This window comes from Trichoplax adhaerens, genomic scaffold (assembly GCF_000150275.1).
Source record: "Trichoplax adhaerens TRIADscaffold_9 genomic scaffold, whole genome shotgun sequence".
Lineage (NCBI taxonomy): Eukaryota > Metazoa > Placozoa > Uniplacotomia > Trichoplacea > Trichoplacidae > Trichoplax > Trichoplax adhaerens.
The window spans coordinates 2,255,358-2,282,290 of NW_002060951.1; the positions used below are offsets into that span (position 1 = coordinate 2,255,358).

Genomic DNA, 26,933 nt, shown 5'->3' on the forward strand with positions numbered 1-26,933 from the left:
GGAGTCACTAATGGTGTTTAGATGTAGGCTATGAACGTTTTTAAAATTCTACAAATCAAATTTTAAAATATAGTAATGTTATAGTAGGATTACTTAGCTTGAAATTGAACCAGGCTGTGGACTGTAGAAATAGCACGAGACTCCAACCAATAATCAATATATATATGTATTACACAAATAAATAAACAGGGAGAAATTTTAATCAGAAATAACATTTACGAGTTCGAATAGGCTTTTCTATTATCCTTTCTATATTTTATTTTGAGTTACCTAACATACAGTACAATCCTTAGCAGTTGCAAAGCAGTCAGCTACCTTTACTTAACTACAGTTTATCAACTAAGCTTAAGTACAGCATAAATTTACTTGTAGTAAAAAAAATTACAGTTAATGCTTATGGAAAGGGATTAGAAAGACTTCGTCTGTCAAATTACTTAAAATAACGTACTTGAGTTTGTAGCATGCTTTTACTACAGGCATTTTATGTAACGTTATGTGGAGATTATTTTCGCAGTAATTACTCATACATGCGAGGTTTACATTAATATACATAAAAATAGTTTCGTTGCAATTAAATTAGACTTTATTATGCACACTAGTAATAATGGCAAAAGTGTTTACTTGAACGATCACTTTGAAATCTCCAACTAAAGCAGGAGGAAGCACCACCTTATTTAAACTTTAAGAAACAAGTTATAAGCTCACTTTAAAAGAACTACTGCCTCAACTAACTAAACTATCAAAAAAATTTGCTCACAGTATTCTGAGCTTCTTTATATTTCCTACCTTGAACTAAAACTTGAATTACTTTACTACAGAACTACGCCACTTTTTATATGCTACGCAGAGCAGTTAGTGGTACCAGATTATCAAATTGTCATTTTAAAGCATTGTAAATAAAACTAGCAATTAAACACATCATCAGATAAATTGCATTCTAGATTCCCGAAATAGCAAAGCGACGTGTTGTAGGACTAGTATTACTAAATTAATAATGATCGTAACTTAACTACAAACTGCATCTTTCTACGGTATATAAAGAAGTGTAACTATAAAAAAAGTATGAAATTACTATCTAACATCGTATGACTTTTAACAAAAATATGCCATAGAAAATGCGTAAGTTCTAACCTGAATAAAGGAGTCAGATTTACAATATACTACTATATCAAGTAAAAGCTACAATAGTTAAGCCAAATTAAGCTATTTTTAAGGTTGCAATACTTATTAAAATACAAAAACTTGAAAGAGAATTCTAAAAATTAACCTTCCTTATATAGTGAAAAAAAATCCTCTGAAATATTAAGGTTCACCAGCCATCGGCCTATACAATTTTTTAACTAAATTAATGTGACTGCATTATATACAATATAATATTGTACATGCATGCTACGTAATCTTCTAACTCCATTGAATGCAACAAATCGCAGTAGGCTTATGATGATTAATTATTCAGGTACCATCGAGTCTTTATCGTTTTTATTTTATGAAACCTACACAATAATGAAATTGCAGTTGAAAGTGATACCGGTAGAATATTAATGAGATTTACAGCTAGCAGTAATTTCGTCCCAGTCAGGCCAAAATCTCGCTTTCATGCGATCAGAAAACGCAACAAGATTTGAAAATTCTTCCCTAACCATCTTATTTGGCCAACTGTCTTCACTTAAGCCAGAAAGAATGTTTACGATAAAACCAAAAACACAGGCATCAATTGTTGTAGGATCGTTACCGAGGAAGAATTGCTTATTTCCTAAGGTGATAGAGAGGGCCATAAGATCACCTCTTGCAATATGTCGGATTTCTTCGGGGGAATGTCTTCCCATGCCGTGACCATACATACATTTTTTTACGTAAGGTATTATCATCAATTTAAAGACGTAGTACTTGAACCATGGTAGGGGCACACACTTGCCGAACCATTCAAAATCTTCGATAAAGCGATTATATACAATTACGGCCCTAAATGTTGTAGGTAAAAGTTTTGAGTTATCATAACGAATTAATACTGTACACTTGCGCGCATATTTACAAAACAGAAAAGCTATTCGTATTACAATAATCTGATTTTTACCACTCGTGCAGTGTGGCAATTATATAAATGGAATACTCCTAGATCAAACTGATCAGCTCGTACTTATTACAGTGTTCTAAAAAACTTTATATCTTTAGAAATGGTACTAGAAATTGCTTACCATATCGTATTTTCCTCTACAGTCTTTAATATAAAACGAGCCAATGCTTTTTGCTCGGCATCTAGGTGATCGTCAATTTGAACATTAAATCGTTCTGTTAAAAATTCCATTATAAACGTAGAATCACAGTAGCTTTTGCCATCCAACTCTATCCATGGCATCTTATTTTCTCTACCGAAGGGGTGTCTAAGATCATGTACAAATTCAATGTTAGCCATACGAAGAAATGTCTGGAGCTTTAACACAAATGGTGACGGATTAACTATCACAGGGCAAGGTCCATCACCGTGAAGAACTACTAGACCCGGTTTTGCCAGTGGGCTCATATATTCTTTGCATTTATTCCTTGTAAAGCCATAGTAAGTTGCTAATGATGCCATACATGACATAGCTACTACAGTGGTACCTACTGGGTGATTTAGGACGTATTCAACAATTTGGGATACATCAAACGCCATCTATCTATGAGCTGTATTTAGTTTTAGTTTTAAGTGAAGATCAAATTACGCACACAGTTAAGTATACAGTATTACACTACACAGCAGTGTCCTGTATTTCACAGAGCACAGTAAATAAATAATAACTTAGATCTGCTCAATCTATTTTGGCTTGAGTATAAACTGCAATATATCGATCTGTTTCTTTCGTCAATACAATGTTCACTTGAGACCCTGTCACAGTAATAGTAATTAAAATTATGTAACAGTAAGCATTTAGATCATATTATATAGATTGTAATATGGAAAATTAAATGTGCCTATGGTTCTGTTAGAGCACAGTGCAGCAGTCAATAAGGCATGATTACAAGGGGGCATGATTAGAGCATGATCAGGGTGTGATTATAAAGCAATAAGAAAGGTGGGTATGATTACAAGACAACAAGAAACGTTTGTTCATTGGCCTAATTCCCACTTAACCGAAAAAATTAGGAAAATCATTAGGACCAGATCAATGAGCAAGCGTTTCTTGTTGGCTTGTTCTGTAATCATGCCCTAATCTAATTTTAGTAAAATTAAATAGTTTTTAATAAGTTATGCAGCAGCAAGCGCTCAGTTAAACTTATTTACAGATAAATTACTAGATAAATAAACGTCGAATAACTACGTTGGTTACACATCGCTGCTAGACAGCCAATCAGCACCTGCCTCGTTGGCACTAAACATGACATGTATGAAATTTCTCAAATTATTCTGAGCAAATCCAGTCAAGAATGTGCATAAAGTTATTATTATATTAATTTAAAGATATGATCACGTTCGCTATTGCTTACTGCAAATGATCTAATACGAAATCATTACTTCATTTGAATGACTCTTGTTTTGTTTACGAATATACGTTAATACGTTATAAAATCATGTATTGTATATGAGTGCGGTAAACTGTATCTACTGCATTTTATTCGAACAGTTCAAATAGATTGCGTATTGCTACGTATTATCAATATACTGTACATATATCTCATAATTATACTTAATACAAGTAGTTATCATAATAATTTTAGACAGGGAAGAACATATATATTACAAGTCATATACATAACGCTATAAAATTGACTAATCAATAAAATTAATTAATAAATGGTATAGTACTGTATATTGTACACTACCGTGCAACACTCGTAACTTTACATCATACGCTTACAATACGTACATGTGTGTGCATAGTAGTGATAGTACGCATTTTAAGAATGATGCAAAACCGATGATGTCATTATTATATAAACAATATGTATTGGCTTATAGCATAGATATTTATTGAGAGCATTTCAAGATACTCCTCATATCCTTTTATTGCTGGTTTTATTCGAGCTCGCATCTTGTTATCTGCATTAACATCAGCAACATCTATAAGTTAAGCTATTAGCTGCATCCATTTCATGTTCAAACTTTAATATACTCCTATAATAATCTTATTCCATTCCATCTACGAATCTACATCGTATAAATATGACATCAAATATAGATTACATTACAGATTTTCTTGGAAAGAACCCTTATCCAGTCATTGCCATTACTATTATTGGCATTGGAAGCTGCTACTTCTATATAACAGGTGGTCGTAACTCCAAATCTAAATCATTTCCTAAAAGTCCGTTGGCTAAACCTGGTTTGGTTGTCCTTCACGGTGCTAACCCTGGCAGTTCAATTGTCAATCCATCACCTTATGTGTTAAAGCTGCAAACATTTCTACGAATGGCAAAGATCGAATATGTATTTGATCGTAATAACCCTATGGGTAGAAAGGGGAAAATGCCTTGGATCGAGCTTGATGGAGATGCTTATTGCGATTCTACTTTTATAATTGAACATCTGACAAAAAAATTCAATGTATCTATTGACCGTAGCCTTAGCGAGCAGCAAAAAGCAGTGGCTCGAGTTATCCAGAAAACGATTGAAGAGAATACAATCTGGTACTACAAATTAAGCTGATTTTTTATGATGTTTACGACCAGGCTCATTTAGAATGCATGGTAGTTATATTAATTAATTATTTTAATATATCTATGCGTGTAACATGTATGCTTATACATATGACGTAAACGTGTATATACGCATCTAGCTACAACTTTACATTTCATTGTATATATATATGTCATATTGTACAGTAATATTTGACTGTTAATTTATAGGGCTACAATAATTTATAATCGCCTTATTGAGGAGGCTGACTGGTTTCTAAACATGATGAAATTTCCCTGGTTTGTTGGGGTAATATTCAAGTTATTCTTTGTTCCTCCAGTTAAGAAGAACTTGTACGGACATGGTATCGGCAGACACACACCCCAAGAGATTAGGCACATTGCCAGAGGCGATCTGGCAGCTCTGTCTGCCCTGCTTAAAGATAAATCGTTCTTTCTTGGTGATCAACCCACTACAATAGATGCGTGTGTTTTCTCCTTTACTGCTAATATTATATATGGGTTACGCCCTGGAAGCTGGCCAAATGAAATGATCAAAAGCGAATTTCCGAATCTTGTAGCATTTACAAATCGTATGAAAGAGAATTATTGGCCTGATTGGGACGAAATTATTAGCAAAGCATAACGTTAGCTTGAAAAATTATCGTAAATTGCTATCATGAAGAGGACACTGCAGCTCTAAGATCAATTAATTATATGACCTTGAAAAAGCCTCATCCATATTTGTGTCACGGACTAGTACGAATGTACGGTTATACCGGTGCATATAGTAGTCCATGTTTGTGCAATTTTTAGTAATGTAGAAAAGTTGGTTAGTGAAGTGTGATGTAGCTATGGACCACTACATGCTTTACCATAAAGCATCTACCGAGGTCCATGTTGTAGTAAGTATGCTATGCTACAGCTGTTTCTGATAAAGAAATGTTAATCTATGTATAATGTATGGCCGACTTATTTCAGATTACAATTATGTATAATTTGATCACCGGCTCCTTTATAGCTGAGGGCACTAAATTTTGAGAGCCATTTTAAAATTCTTACTGACTGTGAATCTATGTTTAAAAATGTAACCAAGTTTAGCCCCATTTTGTATTAGACAAAATAATTTGTAAATTTTCTACTCGTGTATTAAAATAAAATTAATACGGTAGAGACAAGTTATGATTCTGGTCATGGTTAAATACACCTATCGGTACAACTGCTCATGATACTTGGCATACTCGTACCATATTTAGTATAAAGCTAGAATAACGCACATAACCCACAGATCAATAGAAGTAGGTTTTCTTAACGTGGTCCGTGACTAATCACGTAAGCTAGACCATGGACCACTAGAAATACTGTAGGAAGGCACTATCTGGCATGAGTTGCGGGTACACAGCCGTAAACTACAGTCTGTACTCTCAGTAGAGCTTAGCAACAGGCAATGCAATGGAACGTAAATTACTATGTATTAGTAAGTAATATTACTTACTTACTTTTAGAAAAAAATCAGTCAATTCAGAACCGACTGTCTTCATACTGAAGTCATAACGAGGTATATGACTTAATTTGTTGACGAAATAAGGCCAAGTGTCCGTCCGCCCGCAGGAGTGTCCATTGTCCATTCCTGTCTGAGCTTACGAAGTCAAAAAGTTTTGGCTGCTGTTATATGTAGTCAAAGGCAATTTGTGAAATTATAGCAATACTATCTGTAAAGAAGAAGCTCAAAATCATTTACCTGTTCGTTAGTCTGCATTTAACTTTAAGGATCGAGGATTCAGGTATGAAGTGATTTATACATACTGTACTGTATAGTATAATTTGTTTTTTAATTCCGTACCGTATCATTGGACTATTTTATAGCTCACCAGTATTCACATTACTCAAATTCTACTAGTATCAGCAATGCAGAGTCCTATTGACACCTGTTAACAACTGCATAAGTGCATTGTTGATCGTGGAGATTACGACAGTCTCTAGCTCTTGAGATTGTTGTAAGTAATGTTGGAAATGATTCAGCACTGTTCTAATAATAAAGCAAAAGGATTAACTGCGAAGCTGTGTGCAATAAGATCTATAAAACACGCAATGCATGTACTGTACGCATGGTGTAATGAGAGTTCCACTCATTGCATTTTTCGTACGCGTACAAGTTAAATTAAATTTTATTTTAATTTTACTTCAATATTCGTATTTATTGTGCTAGGTTAATACGGGCGTTCTAACAGTGTTTGTAACCGGCAGACGGTAACCAGAATACGACTCATCATTATTTATTGGCCTACGGAAGTCAGGTGTTGAGTGTCTTCAGTACTATACACCCTTGGGAGATCTTGCATTGGGTATTCTGATATACTGTAATAAGTTAACACTAAATATAATAATATTTAAAAGCATAGCCGGCATTACTGTACTGTACAGTGTACACTACCTGAGACACTACAGTACTCAACAATAAAGTTAAACAAGATGAACTTTGACCTGTCGTCGCCCATAAATTTCGCCAGCAGCAATCCGATTGCAGTGGGATCTTTAATAGTTTTATGTGTCGGAGGTTATTTATACATGAGCAAAAAAAAGCCAAAATCATTCCCTAAAAGTGCCTTAGCTAAGCCAGGGTTAGTCGTCCTTCATGGCGCTGGAGCTGGGAGTACTGTAGTCAATCCATCACCGTTCGTCTTGAAGTTACAAACCTTTTTACGAATGGCTAACATCGAATTTGTCCACGATTTGAAAAATCCGTGTGGTAGAAAAAATAAGATGCCATGGATTGAGCTTGATGGAGAAGACTACTGTGATTCTACATTTATCATTGAGTTTTTAACGGAAAGATTTAACGTTCAAATTGATAGCCATCTAAGCGACGAACAAAAGGCCGTAGCTCGAGTTATTCAGAAGACCGTTGAAGAGAATACAGTATGGTAAGTTAATTTTTTTATTATACAGTTGACTTCAACCGCGATCGCTTGCTATAATTATATAATCCGTGTAAGTATATACAGTATTTTATGTAATGTAAAGCGTACTATCTGCAAGCCTTTAGTCTGTGTATTGGAGATACGCAAGCTACGAATTCTAGATTGAATTCAAACAGAGTGACTTGTTGTACCTTAGGACAACATCATTAGAGGCTTTACATCTATACATCTAATTAACTTCAGGCTTATTCTAAAATTAAACAAGCTTGTAACGAATCGGCATAGTTTACTTTACTACAGCTTGTATTATTTCCAACCATATTAACTAACGATGCTGCACGCGTTAAATATTACCTGTAAATGAACCTAATGTAGCGGCTATAACGATAGTGATACGAAAAACAGGTTTCAATCGAATTAAGATAAAATTGTATTGGCAATAAAGTAGGCAAATTTTTAATATGTTATAATGTAATGCAATTATTTTTGAGTCTACGACAGTCCCTATCTTAAAATGGCGATCTATTGTATGTCTATTTGGTCTTAAATTTCTAATAGCCAACTGTAGTAGTGGATCCGTAATAATTTTATCATTGATTATATAACTATAGGGCTGCAATCATCTATAATCGTTGGATTCAAGATACCGATTATTTCCGTCAGATGATGAAGCTCTCCTGGTTTGTTGGCCGGATATTAAAGATGGCTGTTGTACCTGCAATTAAGAAAAGCATGTACGGCCATGGAATTGGTAGGCATTCCGCAGAAGAGATTCAGCACATAGCTAGAGGTGACATTAAAGCGCTCTCGGATCTGCTTAAGGACAAGCAGTTTTTTTTTGGTGATAAACCGACTACAATCGATGCTTGTGTGTTTGCTTTTCTTGCCAATGTTCTTCATGGTTTGCGTAAAGATAGTTGGCCGGCTGAAATGGTAAGGAACGAATTTCCTAATCTTGCAACTTACTTTGAACGCATAAAAGAGAATGTTTGGCCAGACTGGGATGAAATCGTTAGTAAAGCTGGCTCGAAAAAATAAGATCAAGTATTATATAGTAACAACTTTATACTTTGTAGTTTTAGTGATTCATAAGATTATAACTTTGCTTTTATAAAGGCAGCGATAAAAGATATAGATATATTTAATGAATCTGTTACTCATTTAAAAAATTGGATTAGACTAGTAAACTACCATATTCTATTTTTACGAAATTGCTGACGCGTATAAAAAGCAGGAATTCAACTGCGACACTATTCGATAATAGGCAAGTTCTTATGGGATTTATCGGACTGTTTTATATGGTAGAGCAACTATAAGGGACTAACCATCCTTTTTTGCTATTACTTACGTAATGCTCTACACTTAATTCGTTGCTTATACAATATTCGATAGTAGACAAATTTTTATGAAATTTATCGAACCGTTTTATGTGGTAGAGCAACTAGAAGGGCTAAACATCCTTTGCTTTTACTTACGTAATATTGTATACTTAATTCGTTGCTAAGAAATACTGATGTACCTCGATATATTATTATTTACGGTCCAGTATTTGACGTCTCCCAAGCTAAGCGTCTGATACAAGCCGCAGCTTATATGGCTCTTTAAGAAAATAACACAATAAAGTCAATATAATTTTAATATTTAGCTTCCAAAATAACTATTCAATGATGCTTAGACATATCTTAGTGGAAGCGTTGCTATTTCCAATTGTTTTACTCCATTGATCTGCAGAACGAAGGTTTGCATGAGTTTTATCTTTCGTACTGGATTCGCGAATACATAATTATTAAATCACCTTAACATAACCATTACCGCAACTCTTGCAAATAACGCTATGAAAATGTCTTGGAATTTTTTTTCATGATGGCTTGAGCTGCCGCCTGCATAATTTATAATCGTATTACTCTTATACTCGTACATGTATGTCAGCAATTCAAGTTAAAGCTTGACGAATTATAAATACTATTTCATTCTCCTTTCATTTAAATATAAATGTTGTTAATATGAGAGAATGATCTTTGATATTATTATAGTTTTGTTTCTCAAAGAGTATTTATCATTACTATTAGCTACCGTTATTGCAGAGCCGAGAGGATTTGACCGGTCTAAATTTGCAGTGATAGTGTAACATCCAAGATCCCGTGATCTTTACAAGTAATTAATTATTCACTGAAGACTACATGGAAAATTCAAGAAAAACAACAACATAGATTTGCAATTTGAGAACTGTGCACAAGAGGGGGAAGACTAAGAGTTAAAGAATCACCAAGAGTTCATATTATTCACGCAATCCCTTAAAATTTAGACGTACTAAGAATAACTATACTCATTTAGTAGTAGCAAGCATTTCTCCTACGCAAGTTAGTTTAATCTCTTTGCTAAGTTCTAATTGGAGTACTGTATAGTCTCTTAAAAATTATTCAGCTTTACATTCTTATAATTCTTATTACACTTTGATTCACACTCGTGATTTTAGGATACCTTAAAGTACAGTACTCTGATTCGAACTGGTTCACACTCAGTACGATACAGTACAGTACTGTACAGTAATTCATGGATGTACACTTGTACAGTACGTACTGTACTGTACTGAAAGAGAAGACAAGCTGCTACGCAAGCGTAGCAGCTTGTCTTCTCTTTCAGTACAAGCGTAGCAGCTTTGATTGATTGAATTTGAGGGTGTTGTCGATTGTGTTACCTAGATTCATTCGGTTCATCAAAGATTGCATATGAATTAGGCACTGTGCAAAGTTAGTTGTCACCCCATGAACCGTTTCTTCTTTAATAGCTTAGTAAAAGACAAAGTAAAGATGAAAATAACATGACAATTCATTTTGCACACTACTGGAGATTACCAAACTTGCGGCCTGGTTAGATTAGACACTCAGTTAATTTGCAGCTGTTACCCGTCGGCGCTGTTATTAACAATACTGCTGTAGGCAGCAGATGAGTTAATAACTATCTATAACTATATAATTTCTGGTAAAAAGTAATTTCATTTTTCTTATTGACGATGCCTTCTGTCTTGCTGTTATACAGCTCGAAGGGAAAGGAGTGCGGAAATTCATCAACTTCTGAAAGGTTGAGGTAATAAGGAAATTAAGATATTTACAATGAATATCTTACACGTACGTTAACGTTAAACTACCTCAGTATTACTAATGATAATTGTGTGTGTATTTACTATTACTTTCACAAGCGTTTATCTACTAATAATATATGGATATTTATCATTGACAGTTGATTGAATGTAAAGCATTAGGATCTGTCGTAAATTTCTTGATATTCTACGTACAGTACTATACGTAGAGCTAAGAAAGGTTCGGTTATAACTAATTAGATTATTCAGTTTTAGTTGTCTTAGGTATTTCGTTTATAAATTCAATGTAGGGGTTATGAATGATCATACTAAGATAGTGCATACTGTACAGAACAGTGTATAGTATCTTAGTATGATCATGCACTGAAATAGAATCTAATCTAATAGCACCTCAAAATTATTTCACGAAAACTCTTGAAATCTTAACAATAATATTATCATTCAATGAGGCTGATCATCACTTTGTGATTCTGTGCTATATTGTTGTAATTGCTGATAGATTATAATTATAGAACAGACTTAAAAATCACTAGACCATTAATGTAGTAAAAATAGGTAGAACATTAGTCTGTATTCCAGGGTCATTCTGAGTAACATGTCTTCTTGTATTGGAGAAATTTACCTAGCCAATAAATCGTCGAGTCTCTAGAAATTGACTTGTTGTGTATTCTCTAAATCCGTATTTTAGATATACTGTACTTTACTGTACATTGATGAATTATAATGGCTCATTTAGAAAATTTGTTTGTATTCACTTTCGCCTATGTTTTAACTAGGAAATTCTAGTAGACCGTGGTTTTAGACACGCATTGATGAATTATAATATCTGCTTATTTAGGAAACTTTTAAACCATGCAGGAATCGGATGCACATGTAAACAAATCGCTGACTTTACTGGTGCACCATCACTAAACAATTACCTCCAAGGAAATCATTTTAATTGTGTTATTGGCATTCATGCTTATCGAACTGGCAATTTGTTGATTAGTAAGCCAAACTACGAAAGAATCCTTATTGTAACTATCGTATTATACTGTAAAGGAATAAATAATGAACTGTTCGCCGTGTCTGAGAGTAGACGTATTAAAAGCCAGAAAGATAATAAGCTTATATATAATTTGTTGTTGTGACTATAAAATACTACAGTTCCATTTCGAATCCAAATAATATCGATTAACTCTATTGAAATTTTAATGTAATCCTACTTACAATAATTGATTGATCACTCTAAGTAATGATACAGGTAAAGATTCTGAGTTAACTAATAGCGCTAGTAGCTTGCCAATGTATTCCTAATATTTTTGACAAGCACGCACAATTACGTCTACTTTCTTCTAGGCTGCTGCCTACCATATGCCATAGTTTTTGCAGGTACTGACCTGAACACGCACATTCACGATGCTAAGAAAATGCCTATTATCACTGAAGCCGTTCTTGGGGCTAGGTACTAATAAATTGTAATTAATTTGTGATATAACTGATGTTAGTATGAAATCTAACCTCGAGAAATTAACTAAACTTTCAGAATCATTCCTTTTCATATTGCATGCACTTTTTTTGATATATTTTTTACAAGGTATTTAGTTAGTACATATATTTAGTCAGAATTGTACAGCTATTCGTATATCAATAAAATTGAGCTACTTTCGGTTTGTATTCTTGTGGATTACTGTTAGTGCAGTATAAATATATTAAAAAACAGATTATTGATTGATAGGATATTATTTCCGATATTACATAAGAGAATTACTCAGTTTATTTTTGTCTACTACAGATACTTAATTGCGTTTACCCGCTCTCATTTTAATCTAGCTATGGCTCAATGGGTGAGAGGATAAAATAAGTTTTCTTATATAACCTTAAAAATATTGCAATCTAAACAAATGTTATATATATTTGTACCATGATATATTTTCTGATCCCGGAATATGTAGCCAACACAAATAAATAACATTATTAAACAACCACAAAGTAAGACATAGCCTAGTAATACTAACGTAATGTAGATGATTAAAATTTAAATATTCATTTCTTATAACTGTGTAAAGACTACAGTCTTAATTGATTCCCTACTCCCAGTAATATTTCCATAAACCCTTTTTTACATCTACCTTCAAGGTGTTGTTACAAACCCACAAAATACGTTTTCTTTTAAAGCCCATTTACAAGAGAAATTGGGTAAGTAACCTTTAAGACAATGGATCTTAATAGAACATTTAATCATGTTTCTATAAATATTACAATATTATATTTGCTTCCTGCTATAATTTTTTGCTCGGTTCTGATAATGTACCAAACTCATCCTTTAGCTGGAATTTTTTAAGTTTGATAACAATAAATCAGTTATCAATGGAATGTTACTCGCTTATAAACAGTCCGTCACCACCGCATTAATTTTGAATTTTCTTCCTAGGCATGCAAGAACAAAATCTACAAAACATCGTAAGATTAATCGAGTACTAAGTCACATTGTAATAGTCTCTCAGTGTTATGAATACTATAATTAGTGGTGAATATTTAATAACAAAAATACCGATAAAGTTTCTGTTGCAACCTGAATGAGAGATATAGACTTATAAAACAACGGACTATCATCAACTACCATGCCCAATATGCAATTTTGCATGATTTTAACCAAGTTGAAAATTTTCAATCCTGTATAGACTATCTTTCTATTAGTTGCTGGCATACGACCAATAAAAGATCCTCTATTCTTAGCTGATGCTGTTTCAGGTTATTTAAATAGTAACTTGTTGCACGATTGTTAGAAGCTAATTTTAGAATATCCTATCTCGACACTTTACAGAATGGCATCGGAAAGATCCGTCAATTTATCTCGTTATAATAGGACCTGAGGTAATAAACTTGTTATTTTGTGCTGCTATTTTTGAGTATAACATTTATTACCAGTACAACAGCTAAATAGATGTACTTCGAGTCTAGATCGATACGGAATTCTCTTATAAGATGAAAGAAAATCTTTTACGGTATAGATAGAAATATAGTGCTAACGAAAACATCGATTTATATTTTTATATGCATTTTAATTTTGTTGCTTCTGTTCTGAACCTATGTAAATTTTTAGATATACTGGAGTTTATTATGTAGACTCAATTCCTCAACCAAAATTACATATGGCCTTGAGACAGTGTACAGCGTTAGTTAATTCTTCAATAAATGAAGGAATGTGTGGAGTGATCTTAGAGGTACTTCATAGTTTTTCAGGGTACAATTAAAATATCCCAGGAATTATTAGGATCTACTTTGCCTTAAAATTATAATGAAATACTTAACATTAATTTAACCAAATAATTTCATAGGCTATGAATCTCGGTACCCCAGTAATTGCTCGAAGAAATGCGGGAAATTGCGAAATTGTTGATCATCTTAAAACAGGGTTATTATTTAATACACCAGAGGTAATATTCCCAATCTAACAAGTATAATTTGTATAACATTAAACATATGATGTAATCTTCTCTCTTTATGAAATTGTAGGAATTTATAGGTTTAGCAAAATATCTATTGTCTTCACATCAACTAAGAGATGCTTTAGTCAGACACGCTGTTAATTATGTTGAAGCAGAGCATTCTTTATCCGAAGAGATGGAGACTTACTGTAATATCGTTCATACTATATCCGGTAAAGGCTTATAGTTACAGATTTACACTGCCTATAACGAATGAATAACCTGCTACATTATTTAGCTTTATAGCAATGACATGACTCGGGCATGTAAGTTAGTATCTTTGTATACATACAGTAATATATTTTGGTCAGTAATATCTTATCAAGAATGTGGTTACTATCCAATATTTATATTGTACTTCATTCATGTTTTTATCTATAAAATTTAAGCAACTTATAGCTCCTTATGCTTTATTACGATAACACACTGTATTGAGACAGTGTACGTATAAGAGCAACCCAGAGTTTTACAGAGCAAATATATATATATTTTTATTGATACACTGCATTCATTGGTATTTAAACATTTATTATGATACAATGTTATATGGAGTAAAATAGGTAACGGAACTAACATAAAAATACACATTATGTGCTTCTCTTAATTTAAACGCTGTACACTATCAGAATGTGTTATCTTCTCCATCTGAAAAAATGAAATAAAATATTTCTTCAATGATATAACGTAAATTTACAACTAAGTAGCTATATCACAAAAATCTATAAGCATACAATTTCAGAACTCTATCTTTTCCTCCACTTGCAACTTTTTCTCCATCAGGGCTCCAATCAATAGCATAAACCTGTTAAAATGGAATTAGAACGTTGCAATTGGATGACTTATAAAACCTTTCACATACATAAAAGATATTGCAACTAACCTCATCAGCATGACCCGGTAAATCCATGTGTAACTTCTTACTCTTCACATCCCATACCTGTCATAAGTATTACACATTACTGAAAAGTATACTGACGGTATTATCATGAGATAAATAACATGACACCTACTTTTAATGTGCTGTCTGCACTGCTACTCAAAAACAGCCGACTGTCAGCTGACCAAGACACCTAAAACAATTTATAAGTTGTTATCTTTAAAAGCCTATGAATGCATGTTTAATTAAGTAATCTGTAATTAGGGGAACCTGATACACTGACTTTACATGGCCACGTAAAGATGTAATGAATCTAAGTATGGCAGAAGAGTATGTATAAGTCTCTAGCTATCGTGATAGCAATAATCTAAAGCTTTAATTGGTAAGTGAATCAAGTCATCCAACTATCAACATTCGGTCATACCTTCCAGTGATGCCATCCCATAGTTTAACCGATTTATCAAAGGAAGCGCTGGCAATTAACCGCGTGTCCGGCGAAAAGCATACCATATTTACAAGTTGTTGATGACCTACGATTAAGCAGTAATACACAACAAACGACGGATTGATTTAGTAGCGAGTCAGTTTCTAAAATAAAATATTATACCCATAAACGGATCATTCCGTACCCGTCATGCGAGCTATCGGCGTTTTTTCTTTAGCAGGATGCCATAAAAACAAAGTGTAATCGTCAGATCCAGAAACCATAAGTTCTTTCCCCGTTAGTTTCTGTTATATGAGTGAATCAATTGTTAGTAAAGTTATATGATTATTTTCAGCTACTCTAAAATAATCTTCCAAAACTGTAATGCCCAATTGCGGTAAAATAAATTGTACAGACATACGAGAGCTAAGTTATATTTTTGAAGGGATTTTTCTTGACGATTTTTCTCTGTTGTGAAAAGTAACAATATTATCAGTTAGGCACCCGAATATCAAAAGTAAATTTCATATAGGAACACATTAAGACTCATATCTTACTTCCTCCTACTAATAATTTCTCTCCCTTAGCCGGATCATATGCACCAATACGCATGGCGTAGTCCGTATTTAAAGCCATAGTGTTAACCTATAAAATTAAAATATCGAAGGTATAAATAATAATAAACATAAATAAAATCAGGGATTACTGTTCCAATATCGTTTACGCGTATAAATGATATTAAATACTATTAAAGTAGGATTACACACCCAATGTCCATGACCTTGAAGGGTTCTGCATAAAATTCCCTAATTTAATTACAGTTATGTAACATTTATTTTTAATAAAATATTTTAATAGTCGATATAATTAGTTTACAAGTTTAAAAATACTAAAGTCAACTTTAATGCATCACTAACATCGCTCGCCCTCCAAACTTTTATAGTTCTGTCTTGGGAAGAAGTATATATTAAACCTTCACCGCCCCATTTCACACAAGTGACACATTGTAGATGTCCAGAAAGTACATATTTCGTTATACCAGTTACGGTATCCCATACTCGTACAGAAGCATCCTATCGTACATACAGTAAGCTACGTTTATAAGTGCGCGAATAACTGATTTAAACTCTATAATGCCATATGAATAACTAGCCTTCGAAGAACTTGCTAAAAAGCGGCAGTCGGAATCTCTATTAAAACATCGTAATTGAGAAAAAATTATGTATGGTAGAACAAACATAATTTACTTATGATTGCGGATTAAAAGAGTACTTAGTCTAGCGTACTATTCTACTGTGTAACGAACTTGTGCATAGGTTCCCAGCTTAAGTAAGTAATCCACTGTTTGTGTCCTACTAAAACGTGCCCAATCTGTTTTCCGGTTTTGGGATCCCATAGGCAAATCTATACATAAATTTTATTTCCATTAAAAAGCTCCAATTGATCAGGTATCGCTAAACAGTGATATTAGCAGATATACACAACACTACAGTAAAATTTATAACATACCTCTCCTTTCTTACATCCTGAAGCTAACTTTTCTCCATCTGGTGACCAAGCAATAGATAGTATCCAATGTTTATGACCTGTAGAGTCATAACATGCAAGTTAGCATACGAATTTAAATCATTCCAGAAATTTCATTACAGGTACATGAGATAAACCTTTGCAAGTATAATCTGGAGTTTCGGTATTGATGTCCCAAAATCTAACCGTAGTATCACCAGATCCACTTGCAAGGTAGCTAAAAGACAAAAGAATTTTCAAATTCGACTTTATCCACGGTTCTTCTTATCAGATAACTATTTACAGTAGTTACCTGCCATCAGGACTGTAGGCAACAGATATTACAGCTTCGGTATGACCTGGTACGAAACGGCAATCATCAATAATTTATAACACGCGTACATTAAATGGCCTGAAATAGATTTACATGACACTACAACAATTAAAGGTCAAATATTAAGCATTCTATTTGCTTGTACTATACCTGGTAAAGTACTACTACATCGTGTAACTGACTTAACCCGAAATACGGCCTGAGGTTGGTAAACTATCTCTATAATACTTTCTGTATCAACATTTTTTGCAGTGATAGTAGTTTGCAGGTCATCCAATATTTCTTCATTATTGAGATAAAAAGCGTAAGGTGTTGAATCATCCTACATTACAGGGATTACAAGTGAGTATAGCTTATTTAGACAAATCGACGATAATACATACTTAATTATAAATTCTATTTTTCAAAGTCGAAAAACTCAGCTGAATAGATAACCATAATACAATCTTACCTCATTTATAACAGCATTACAAATCAATTGAAGGCGTTTGACATCTACTTCGATCGGGACGTCTAGGGGAGAACCGACTAATTCGCCAGTTTCGCTCTTGAATTGCACTAAAATACGTTTATCTGTATTCGAGCTTGGATCACTAGTGGAATACAGTACGTTAGTAAAGTGAAACCATTTCAGATGTATCGCACAAATTTAACGTTTAGCGGAAGTATGATTAATAATATGAAAACATACTGTACATTGCAGCACAGTAATATAATATAAGAACTGTTAAATTATCATTGCAAATAAAATTGACTTGTTTGATAAGCATTTATACGTAGTAGCATCTATCATTGGTCAAAAGTATAATAAATGTCCTTGTATATGGTAGTACGTATACCAATAACTGGTTTCTACTGTTATTAACGGAATAAAAATAATGTAAGAATTGCAAATCTTAGTATATCAAAGCATCGTACCGTACCTACAGTATGATCAGAAATTTATTTCTATACGAAGACACCTTAAACATGAATGTTCTACAGGTACAGTAATGAATAGAGATGCAACTAGTGACAACCTGACAACATGTCCTCGTGATTGATGATAAAATTAGGTTATCTCATTGAGATATTATAATGATATATATACTAATTAATGCATCATTGACATCGAGATTTACAGTAAATATATCATCGGTGAACTGATCTGAGCTTGTTGCAGTTGCATCTTACAATGCATACACTATTCTACTGTATAAGATCCTTAAAAGGTGTGAGCTCATTATTGCAACTCGTTTTATATTCATATTTCGCAACACAATGTCCTAAAAGTAAGTCATTATAATACATCCAAATGCAGTACAGTACGCAGTAAATATTGAAGACTCATTGACAAGGTAAGCTTTTAAGACTGCAATCAATGCGCCTAACAGTCACTCATTAATAACTGATAAAATCAATAAATCAGTACTTGCAAACTACAGTATGTGTACAAATGGAAGTACAATGTAATCGGATTATAATTACGGTATTTATCAGTCGTATTACAGAACTACCTATCTTCCAATTCAATATGTTACAGTGTTACTGGACAAGTACACATGCTCTACAATTCCGTTAGCCATATAAATTGGTGTAATTAATCATGGCATCAAACATGTTTCCCTGTTCTAAGGCATGTTTCTAGCTTTCAGAGTTTTGAAGTCTACAAGCATTTGCATAAGCGTTTTTGCATTGCTGGGTGGTGAGTTGTGCTGCACCAAACTCAAACGGATACAGTACTACACGAAAGATTGAAAAACATTCTACAGCTATCCCAAGCAAGGCAAATCAACAGCTAACCTCATAATGTCATGGAAATTTATCGTTAATCGTTCAGCTTTAAAAAATATTACCAAATTTACACATCTAATCTACCATGTACAGCAGTGTCTGCAACTTAGCAACTTCTTTATTTCACTTCGAAGTAGAGTACTGTACGTACTGTACACTGTACAGTACAGTACAGTCACCTCACTTGACTGTACGCTTGCACAGTAGCCAAAAAATTTTAAATTTCATAGTGTTCACTGTACTGTACAGTGTACAGTACTGTAAGTTGGAGTACTTTGTACTGTACTGTACTGTACTGTACGTTCAAGACTAAACTGCACGTGCCAACAAATCGATATTGTGATGTGACGTGGCGACTAAAAGCGTACAGTATTCCAGTACTGTATTGTACTGTACTGTACTGTAGTGCTGTGCAATGAGTGTCCATACAGTACAGTACACTGTACAGAACAGTACAACTTCTCGTTAACGAATGATCTCGATAAATTTCTTTTTCTTTCTCATACTGTACTGTACACTGTACGTAGCGAAATGGATCAGCGCGATTATTTGATGTATACAATATTTTATCTTGCCAAACTATAAACTACTGCACTTTAAGCAGATATACAGTTTTATGGGTTTTATTCGAAAATAAATCATAAAAATATTCACTGACTTATCTAGAAAGAAATTCTACACCATGTACTGTACAGTAAATGAAAGGGAAGATCTACTGTACTGTACACTGTACTGTACGTACTGTATAGTACTGTACTGTAATGGATGAGTTGATATTCGTATTACTGTACTGTACTGTACAGTACAGTACAGTACAGTATAATACTGTACCGTACAGTACAGCTGTAGTAACCCATCGAAGGCTTTTTACTGTAGCCTTATTATGATATTTTTTATCATATGAGATTGATAAAGAAGGCTAGAAGTAGCTGTAATTTAGAATAAGAGTAGCTAAGCAAGATGAAATCCTGTAAAATATTGGTTGCTATCTTACTACTCTTCGTCAGTAACTGCCATGGATACATGGTTCGCATTGATGCTGATTCAGAAGAATGTTTTACGGAGAAAGTTAGCGGCGGTTCTAAAATGGAACTAACTTTCGAAGTTTCGGAGGGTGGTTTCCTGGACATTGATATCAAGGTAAAGCTTTTTAATTCATTATATTGTATATTATCCTACAATACGTAGCAGTAACCGAGAATTATGAATTTAATTTTCGCTTCTTTCTCATTTTACTCTTTACTATTAAGTCTGTAACGAATACCATAGTTAAAAAAAGGATATTTACAGCTTCTCATGGTACTTAGTTACAGCACTGTACAGTGTACACTATACTTTACTCTACTGTACTGTAATTCACGTACGTCTAAAAACGGAGACGCTTTAATAAAGGACAAGAAAGGGCAATTTATAACTCAATGGATTGGATACATCTAGAATGTACAATTTATACTGTAACATTGGAAACTGTTATTCATACATCCGTAATGTTTTAAATTTGGGAGTAAAGCATTTGGAAACTTCAACCGTATGTACAGTACAGTACAATACAGTTACGATTCCAGCTAAAGATGCCATCATTACTTTGTTCTCTGTCAGTTGCATACAATAAATACATTAATCGAAGATTTAAGATTAAAATGGATAAAAAATGTTGAATTTTTGGCTGTAGCATAACTCTGCAAATACAGCTTTTTTCGATTACAGAAGCTCATAGTCGGATTTACGCAGAATTATCATCAGATTTACGATAAAGAAATTATTATAAAAATGTTGTAGCCTGCTATATTATATTGTCCTCACATAATCCAAGATATGCCGAAGTAGAGATACTAATGACTTTTGTAGCGGTGAATATAGCGCAATATCAGTAAAATATACAGTAACTTAAAGCCATTTGACTCTAGGATACTTGATCATATCTGCATCCATGATATATTATACTCTATGACGCAGTATACAGTAACTAATTGTAAGAATGTTATAATTTGGCTAAAAGATACATGTGAGACAGTGGTTGCTCTTTTGAACTAGTATCTCCACTAATATGCGGACGTAGTGGAAACACTATACTGTACAGTAATGTATTTTGCAGGAATCCTAACCGTACCGTATCTAGCACCATATTATCTGCGTTGCGAAAGTGATGTCGCATTGCATGAAATTTTAAGTCACTAATGTCTACTTTTAAACCTTCAAAAGGTGACAGCACCAGATGGTAGTGATATCTATCGTGGAGAACGTGAATCAAGTGGCAAATATGTCTTCGCGGCGCCTGTGGATGGTGTCTACACTTACTGTTTTGGTAACAAAATGTCAACTCTTACTCCAAAAACGGTAGTGTTTTCGTTAGAGGTTGAAGTAAGAAAAGATCCTGCTGCTGTCAAAGACGACGAAAAAGATAAAGACGGTATCAACCAATAGGAAATAGCTTTACTAAATTACGTTCTGTTTTATGCTTTACTGCCTAATCTCTATTGTACAGTATATATGAAGCTGTAGTTCTTATACTATTACTGTAAGATTGCGGGACAATCAGGCACGACAATGCTCGTACTACATTAAACTCTTATGGAACGACCTTCATTTAATGATCTCATGTTTTACTATTATACCATAGCCAACCACAGCCAGCTCGATAGTATGCTTACTCAGCTATCGGTTTCACTCAGCAGTGTTAAACATGAACAAGAATACATGCAAATTCGAGAAAGAATACATCGGGAGAGTAAGTTATCAAAAACCAGTATGATTACGTATGCTTAACATTGCAAATGCGATATTCGCACTGTGTGTGGTATGTTACCGTTTCAAATGTTGACTATTTCCATACAAAATGATATGTGGATTGGTACGTACAGTATTTAATGTTACTAATGAAGTAAATTTATCTTTTAAATTTTATTTAGTCAACGATAATACGAACTCAAGAGTTGTGTGGTGGTCGTTCTTTGAAAGTCTTATTTTGGTATTTATGACCCTTGGCCAAGTATATTATCTGAAAAGATTCTTCGAAGTCAGAAGGGTTATCTAATCATTTGATGTGATATTACCTGATTAATGCGAAATACAACTAATATAAAGATTTTTAATAGCTTTGTTTACCAATGTATAAAGCTATTCAAGATATATTTTTGGTTATTGCTAAAAATTTACCTGGCTTATTATCTATCATAATAATCCAGGATAGTTGGTATGACTTTGTATTTATGTATTGGACCGTTTAGCATTTAAGGTAGATTTCATGTGAAAGGTTCCTAAACTTGAATGTAGGAAACTGCATTTGAAAGGATGAGACACATTAAATATGAAAAGCACGCTTAATCAATTCATAGTTCCCATCATTTAGTGTTTAAACAGTTCGTGCGTGGCCACTGAAAAATTCTTGGAATTGTTCCATGAATCAGGGTTTGTCCAGTTGACCCATCTTTTCTTTTCTAGATGTTTATTAGTCATTTTAGCTGCAATTAACATCTGTTAATAAAGCACCACCTTGATCCAATTAGACTAATTTATATCATTTTAATCATAACCAACTCATAATCCGCCACAACGGTTGATCAAATCTATTCTAAAAGTATTTAGACCGCAGCTTTCACCTTATATTTACATGTGTGCCTTAGCTGAAGAACTAATAAGCATAGAATTGCGGCGAAACAAAAAACAACGTGCCGTATCTTCAAGTACAAAAGCTAAAAATAATTCAGTGATATTATGTTATTACAAAAGATTTCATTATTGGATAATCTTATAGTTCTGCCGAGGTTCATTAAGAAGAATCCCATTTCTCCGGAAAGCTCTGATAAATGCAACAGTCTACGAAGAAGGAAATTAAAACATTGTGAATGATATAAGCAACTATATCAAAGAATCACAGTTGCAAAATTTGCATAGTTTACAAAGCGAACAGAAATTTACGTTAATATTACTAGTTAAGAGTACACTATGCACTGAGAAGCAGTAAATTGATGATTACCTTTTTACTTCGTTGTTTTGTCAAGATACGGTCAACAATTAATCGTTCGATACCTGCCGCATGACATCGTTGTGCAAGCACACGACCAATATTTTCTGCTGCAGCTACGTCGCTAGTTTTATATAAATGCCTTGCTATTGGAAATTCTTTCGTAGAAGCACTAGCAACCCGATGTCCATCTCGATGGCATACATAAGCACTGATGTGCCAGTTGGAAATTTCCAAATGTGCTCTGAAAGGGATTATATTTCGCAGATCAGTATTACGTAGCATACACTATCCTGTCGAATAAGTTCATATAGTAAACGGGGTGCAATGAACATAGATCGCTGAAGTACAGTTTTATAGCCTTTTAAGGACACGTATTGCGTATTTTTTCTCGGTATAGAGCTGCAGCCCCTAATTCAATTTCTCATCTACAGTAGATGGTTATAACACTGCACCGAGGGTTATTTCTTTAATTCACCGTTATAAGCACACGCTTTAACGTTAAAAGGCAACAAGGGATCCACTTGCACTCCGAAATATTGAGCCAACATTTAGTTAAAGTGCAGAGCTGTGCTTATTACAGTGTACGAGATAAATTACGCACACTGCATGTTGCACTATATTTACAGTGCGTTTATCATCAGTCCGTTAAGTTCAAACTTCGAAGTACGCGTTTGTATAATTTAGGATTAAGCTACTAGCCAATAAAATCAGTATACGCGTAAAAGTCATTTATCTTGATGAGATAAGTACTGTACTGTAACATAATACTACATGGTGTTTGTAAGATCTCACTACCTTGTTATGTTGATAGCAAATAGTTCAAATAGTAGGTTTAACTAATTATAGTACAGCATAGTATTACAGTATCCTCTTTCCATGTGTCAGCAGAACCCCATAATCACATTGCACGGTGAATTAATACTGAATCTTTCATTAGACTCTACATTTGCATCAAAGTGTAAAAAATTAGGATCAGATTCTTACTTGTGGTAATAGTCCTGCCTTATCGGATTTGTTCCATAACCTCTTGCCTTCGGTGCTAAGGCCATCAATTCTAAATTACGCGGATTACGATTATTAAAAACGGTAGCATATTTTAATTGTTTCGTCCCATCTTCTTTATCCATCATATCATCACTTGAGGAATACTTTGCAGCTGGTTTCAATGTGTTTGCTATAGTGCTTGTCGAAAGTGCCCGATAACCAAAGAACATCGTATTTGAAATGTTCATGAGCAATCGATGACCTATGCAAGTCGGTAGCGAAGACATTTCTATACCATTAGTACTAGACACAGTTGATAAAATTGGATAAAGCAGAACACAAATTCACAACAGCGGAAGCAGCAATCTACACGACTTTGCTCCTTGCAATGAAATAAAGCTAGACCCACCCGGACTACGCTAAACCAGCTTTTAACAGTACAGTTGCAGTTGTGCCGTAACCGTAGCCAGCAGACTGGCTGGCAGGTTGCGGTGCTGTGGTAGTGCGGACGGATGGACAGTGAGTACTGTACAGCGTGTATGGGTGCTTACATTAAATTTGGATCATTCAACAATAACTAAATGAGCACCAACAAAAATGGTCGATTCGCAATAGTTACAGGGAAATTAATCCTACAATACTAAAGTTATAGGCTGCAGAAGTTTTGATAAGTGTACAGTTCAATGTACAACGTGAAGAATTTCAATCCAGATTTTTCAAAATGAAATAAAGTGGCCGAAAATTGATCGACTTTATTTAAATTTTATATAAATCATACATATAAAGTTTGTTTTACAGGTTTTATTTCGAAAATAAACCATAAAAATATGCACTGATTACTCTACTGTACAGTAGAAAAGAAATCCTACACAATGTAGAGTTTACAGTGTACAGTACAGTACAGGCTAAAAAATGATCGAAGAGGATCTCCCGCTTGGCAAGGAGTTTTTACTGGCATTATACGCCAGCATATTGTACAGTGTACACTCGGTGTAGGGTACAGTGTATAAGAATATTTAAACACAAGGCAATATATAGTACTGCCACAGTAATACGAGTATGTCACTTTAGCTTACCAATGTCAATTTCTATCATGAAATAAATAGCTTCTATATTACTATAGTATATCACGGTTAGTTTAAACTAGCCCATTCGTATATGGAACATAGCTGTTGTACGTATGTCGGTTACTGCCAGTAATAATTTTTTTTGATGAGTGAATTCATTAAAAATCGTACTTTAGCAGTATAAGAATCAAAGCATTATTACTGATAATTAATCTACAAAAAAAAGATTTTATTCCCTGTCCATTCTGTGCATTTAATAGCTTTAATAGTTTTAATCAATGGTGAGATATTAAAGGTATTACAGAGCAGTTTCGGGAACTTCAGATTTCTTTTCAGAAATCCTTGGAATCACTTTGAACCTTTTAATTTCCTCCATAACTGGCATACCAATTTTGATTGATGGGTACTTTAAACGCTACTTGCAATTGCGATCAATGTCCTCTAGAAAGCAGCATAACATGAGCTTCACTAAGAACCAAATATTCTACAATAGTTAAATAACGTAGGAAAATAGTTATTTTTATGTCGACACAAACATTTTCGATCACTAAATCTTGAAAATTTAAAATATAATTAAATAAAAGTAAGCGTAACTAAAAGAGTAGCGGCATTAGTTCATGAGTTAAATGAATATTTTAATTCAAGTTGTAAGTGGATTGTAGTGATTCATTCTTCAAAATGTATGACGTTCTCCTGAACACATTTACCTTAGCACGCCAATACCATCTTGCGGTTCGATTTTTACCACTATGATTGGTCGATTGCGTTGTCATGATAATGTGTTCATTGATTAACATAAATATTTAGAAAATGAATAATATATTATATCGCCCACCGTCTTTAGTTTTGGCATGCTATTGTCTTCTCGTGAGACAGCCCAAATATTTTGCATGGATACAGTATATAGTACTGTAGTCATAATAATATTAAACAGTAATATTCCTTTCTTTTTTATAATCTTAAGCAATATCCAGTATTTAGTGATCAGTCACTGTCAATTTTATCGATTAGTTATCGGTACACGCTTGATGATATAGTGTAATTTTTTAATTTCGTCTTTTCTCTCAGTAATTGCGAAGTAAATTACTATTATGCCGAATACCGACATGGAAGAGCCGATGCAAGAACCAGATGAAACAAAGCCTAGCCTCACTCGAGCCTTAAGTATATCAGACGTATACCAAGTTGCTGCTGATATCGGCCGTGACTTTGAGACTATAGCCCAAAAATATGGCCAGGACATAATTTTTGATTTAATGCCTAAAGTCATAGGAACGTTGGAAAATATGGAAAAACTTGTGAATCAACAAAGTTCCGAACATAAACTCATTGAGCAATTAAATGTAGAAAATGATAGATTAAAATTTGAACATAAAAAGGAATTATCTAATAGAAAGAAAGTTGAAGATGTAAGTACCATTTCACTATTAATTTGCCATTTTAATATCAATCTAAGCGTAAGACGAGAGAACACAGCAGCCTTATGTAGCAAATACACAGTATTGTCAACAAATGGTATTATGATACCAAACATCGGATCAATAAAGTAGACCAAGCCCATTCCAAAAATGCAGGGTACTTTGAGGTTAAAGATAGGAATTAAAGCCAACGCACGTCTTTTACTTGAAATATGATAATACCTATACGATTATCCTAGTTTGAGACATTGTAAACTAGCACCAGATGTAGATATTAGTGTAATCAAAACATTAATAAGGCCGTTGGTTCATGCCTAAGGCCAAATATTAAACCATATTTGATGACGAAACGGATAAAACTCTAATTAAACATTCGTATGACTGTATCCATCGAGCTTAAGCTTCATTCAAACTGTTATTAATTAGTTGCACCATACATATATTAGATATGCCACCGTTTTCATTTATAGTTTGCATCAACAGTACTTTTATCTGTTAC

General features: G+C 33.8%; 6 protein-coding genes across 6 annotated transcripts; 3 read left to right on the plus strand and 3 right to left on the minus strand.

Moving 5' to 3' along the window:
- Positions 1 to 1,538: 1,538 nt before the first annotated feature.
- Positions 1,539 to 2,521, minus strand: TRIADDRAFT_28855 (uncharacterized protein; the record flags this gene model as incomplete). Its single annotated transcript, XM_002115123.1, has 2 exons — positions 1,539 to 1,962; positions 2,196 to 2,521. The coding sequence occupies 2 exons, from the start codon at positions 2,519 to 2,521 to the stop codon at positions 1,539 to 1,541; spliced, it is 750 nt and encodes a 249-aa protein (XP_002115159.1).
- Positions 2,522 to 4,426: 1,905 nt separating this feature from the next.
- On the plus strand, positions 4,427 to 8,552 carry TRIADDRAFT_28700 (uncharacterized protein; the record flags this gene model as incomplete). Its single annotated transcript, XM_002114945.1, has 2 exons — positions 4,427 to 4,605; positions 8,126 to 8,552. The coding sequence occupies 2 exons, from the start codon at positions 4,427 to 4,429 to the stop codon at positions 8,550 to 8,552; spliced, it is 606 nt and encodes a 201-aa protein (XP_002114981.1).
- Positions 8,553 to 10,527: 1,975 nt separating this feature from the next.
- TRIADDRAFT_59037 (uncharacterized protein) lies at positions 10,528 to 14,271 on the plus strand (the record flags this gene model as incomplete). The annotated part of the gene is made up of 9 exons (XM_002114946.1): positions 10,528 to 10,601; positions 11,453 to 11,601; positions 11,953 to 12,058; positions 12,389 to 12,440; positions 12,733 to 12,792; positions 13,278 to 13,347; positions 13,421 to 13,470; positions 13,935 to 14,033; positions 14,113 to 14,271. The coding sequence occupies 9 exons, from the start codon at positions 10,528 to 10,530 to the stop codon at positions 14,269 to 14,271; spliced, it is 819 nt and encodes a 272-aa protein (XP_002114982.1).
- Positions 14,272 to 14,793: 522 nt separating this feature from the next.
- On the minus strand, positions 14,794 to 17,796 carry TRIADDRAFT_28728 (uncharacterized protein; the record flags this gene model as incomplete). Its single annotated transcript, XM_002115124.1, has 17 exons — positions 14,794 to 14,886; positions 14,965 to 15,021; positions 15,095 to 15,154; positions 15,232 to 15,274; positions 15,386 to 15,491; positions 15,591 to 15,690; positions 15,807 to 15,853; positions 15,943 to 16,030; positions 16,153 to 16,191; positions 16,303 to 16,458; positions 16,503 to 16,575; positions 16,692 to 16,789; positions 16,895 to 16,971; positions 17,050 to 17,129; positions 17,205 to 17,250; positions 17,376 to 17,547; positions 17,677 to 17,796. Coding segments are annotated over 17 exons (1,455 nt in total), but the record flags the coding sequence as incomplete, so codon positions are not given.
- A 2,141-nt stretch (positions 17,797 to 19,937) lies between these two features.
- TRIADDRAFT_38063 (expressed hypothetical protein) lies at positions 19,938 to 22,032 on the plus strand (the record flags this gene model as incomplete). Its single annotated transcript, XM_002114947.1, has 4 exons — positions 19,938 to 20,138; positions 21,201 to 21,408; positions 21,619 to 21,726; positions 21,908 to 22,032. Exons 1-4 carry the CDS (start codon positions 19,959 to 19,961, stop codon positions 22,030 to 22,032), a joined length of 621 nt encoding a protein of 206 aa, XP_002114983.1. The 5' UTR covers positions 19,938 to 19,958.
- A 547-nt stretch (positions 22,033 to 22,579) lies between these two features.
- Positions 22,580 to 24,236, minus strand: TRIADDRAFT_59040 (uncharacterized protein; the record flags this gene model as incomplete). The annotated part of the gene is made up of 3 exons (XM_002115125.1): positions 22,580 to 22,690; positions 22,975 to 23,206; positions 23,950 to 24,236. 3 exons carry the CDS (start codon positions 24,234 to 24,236, stop codon positions 22,580 to 22,582), a joined length of 630 nt encoding a protein of 209 aa, XP_002115161.1.
- Positions 24,237 to 26,933: the final 2,697 nt, after the last annotated feature.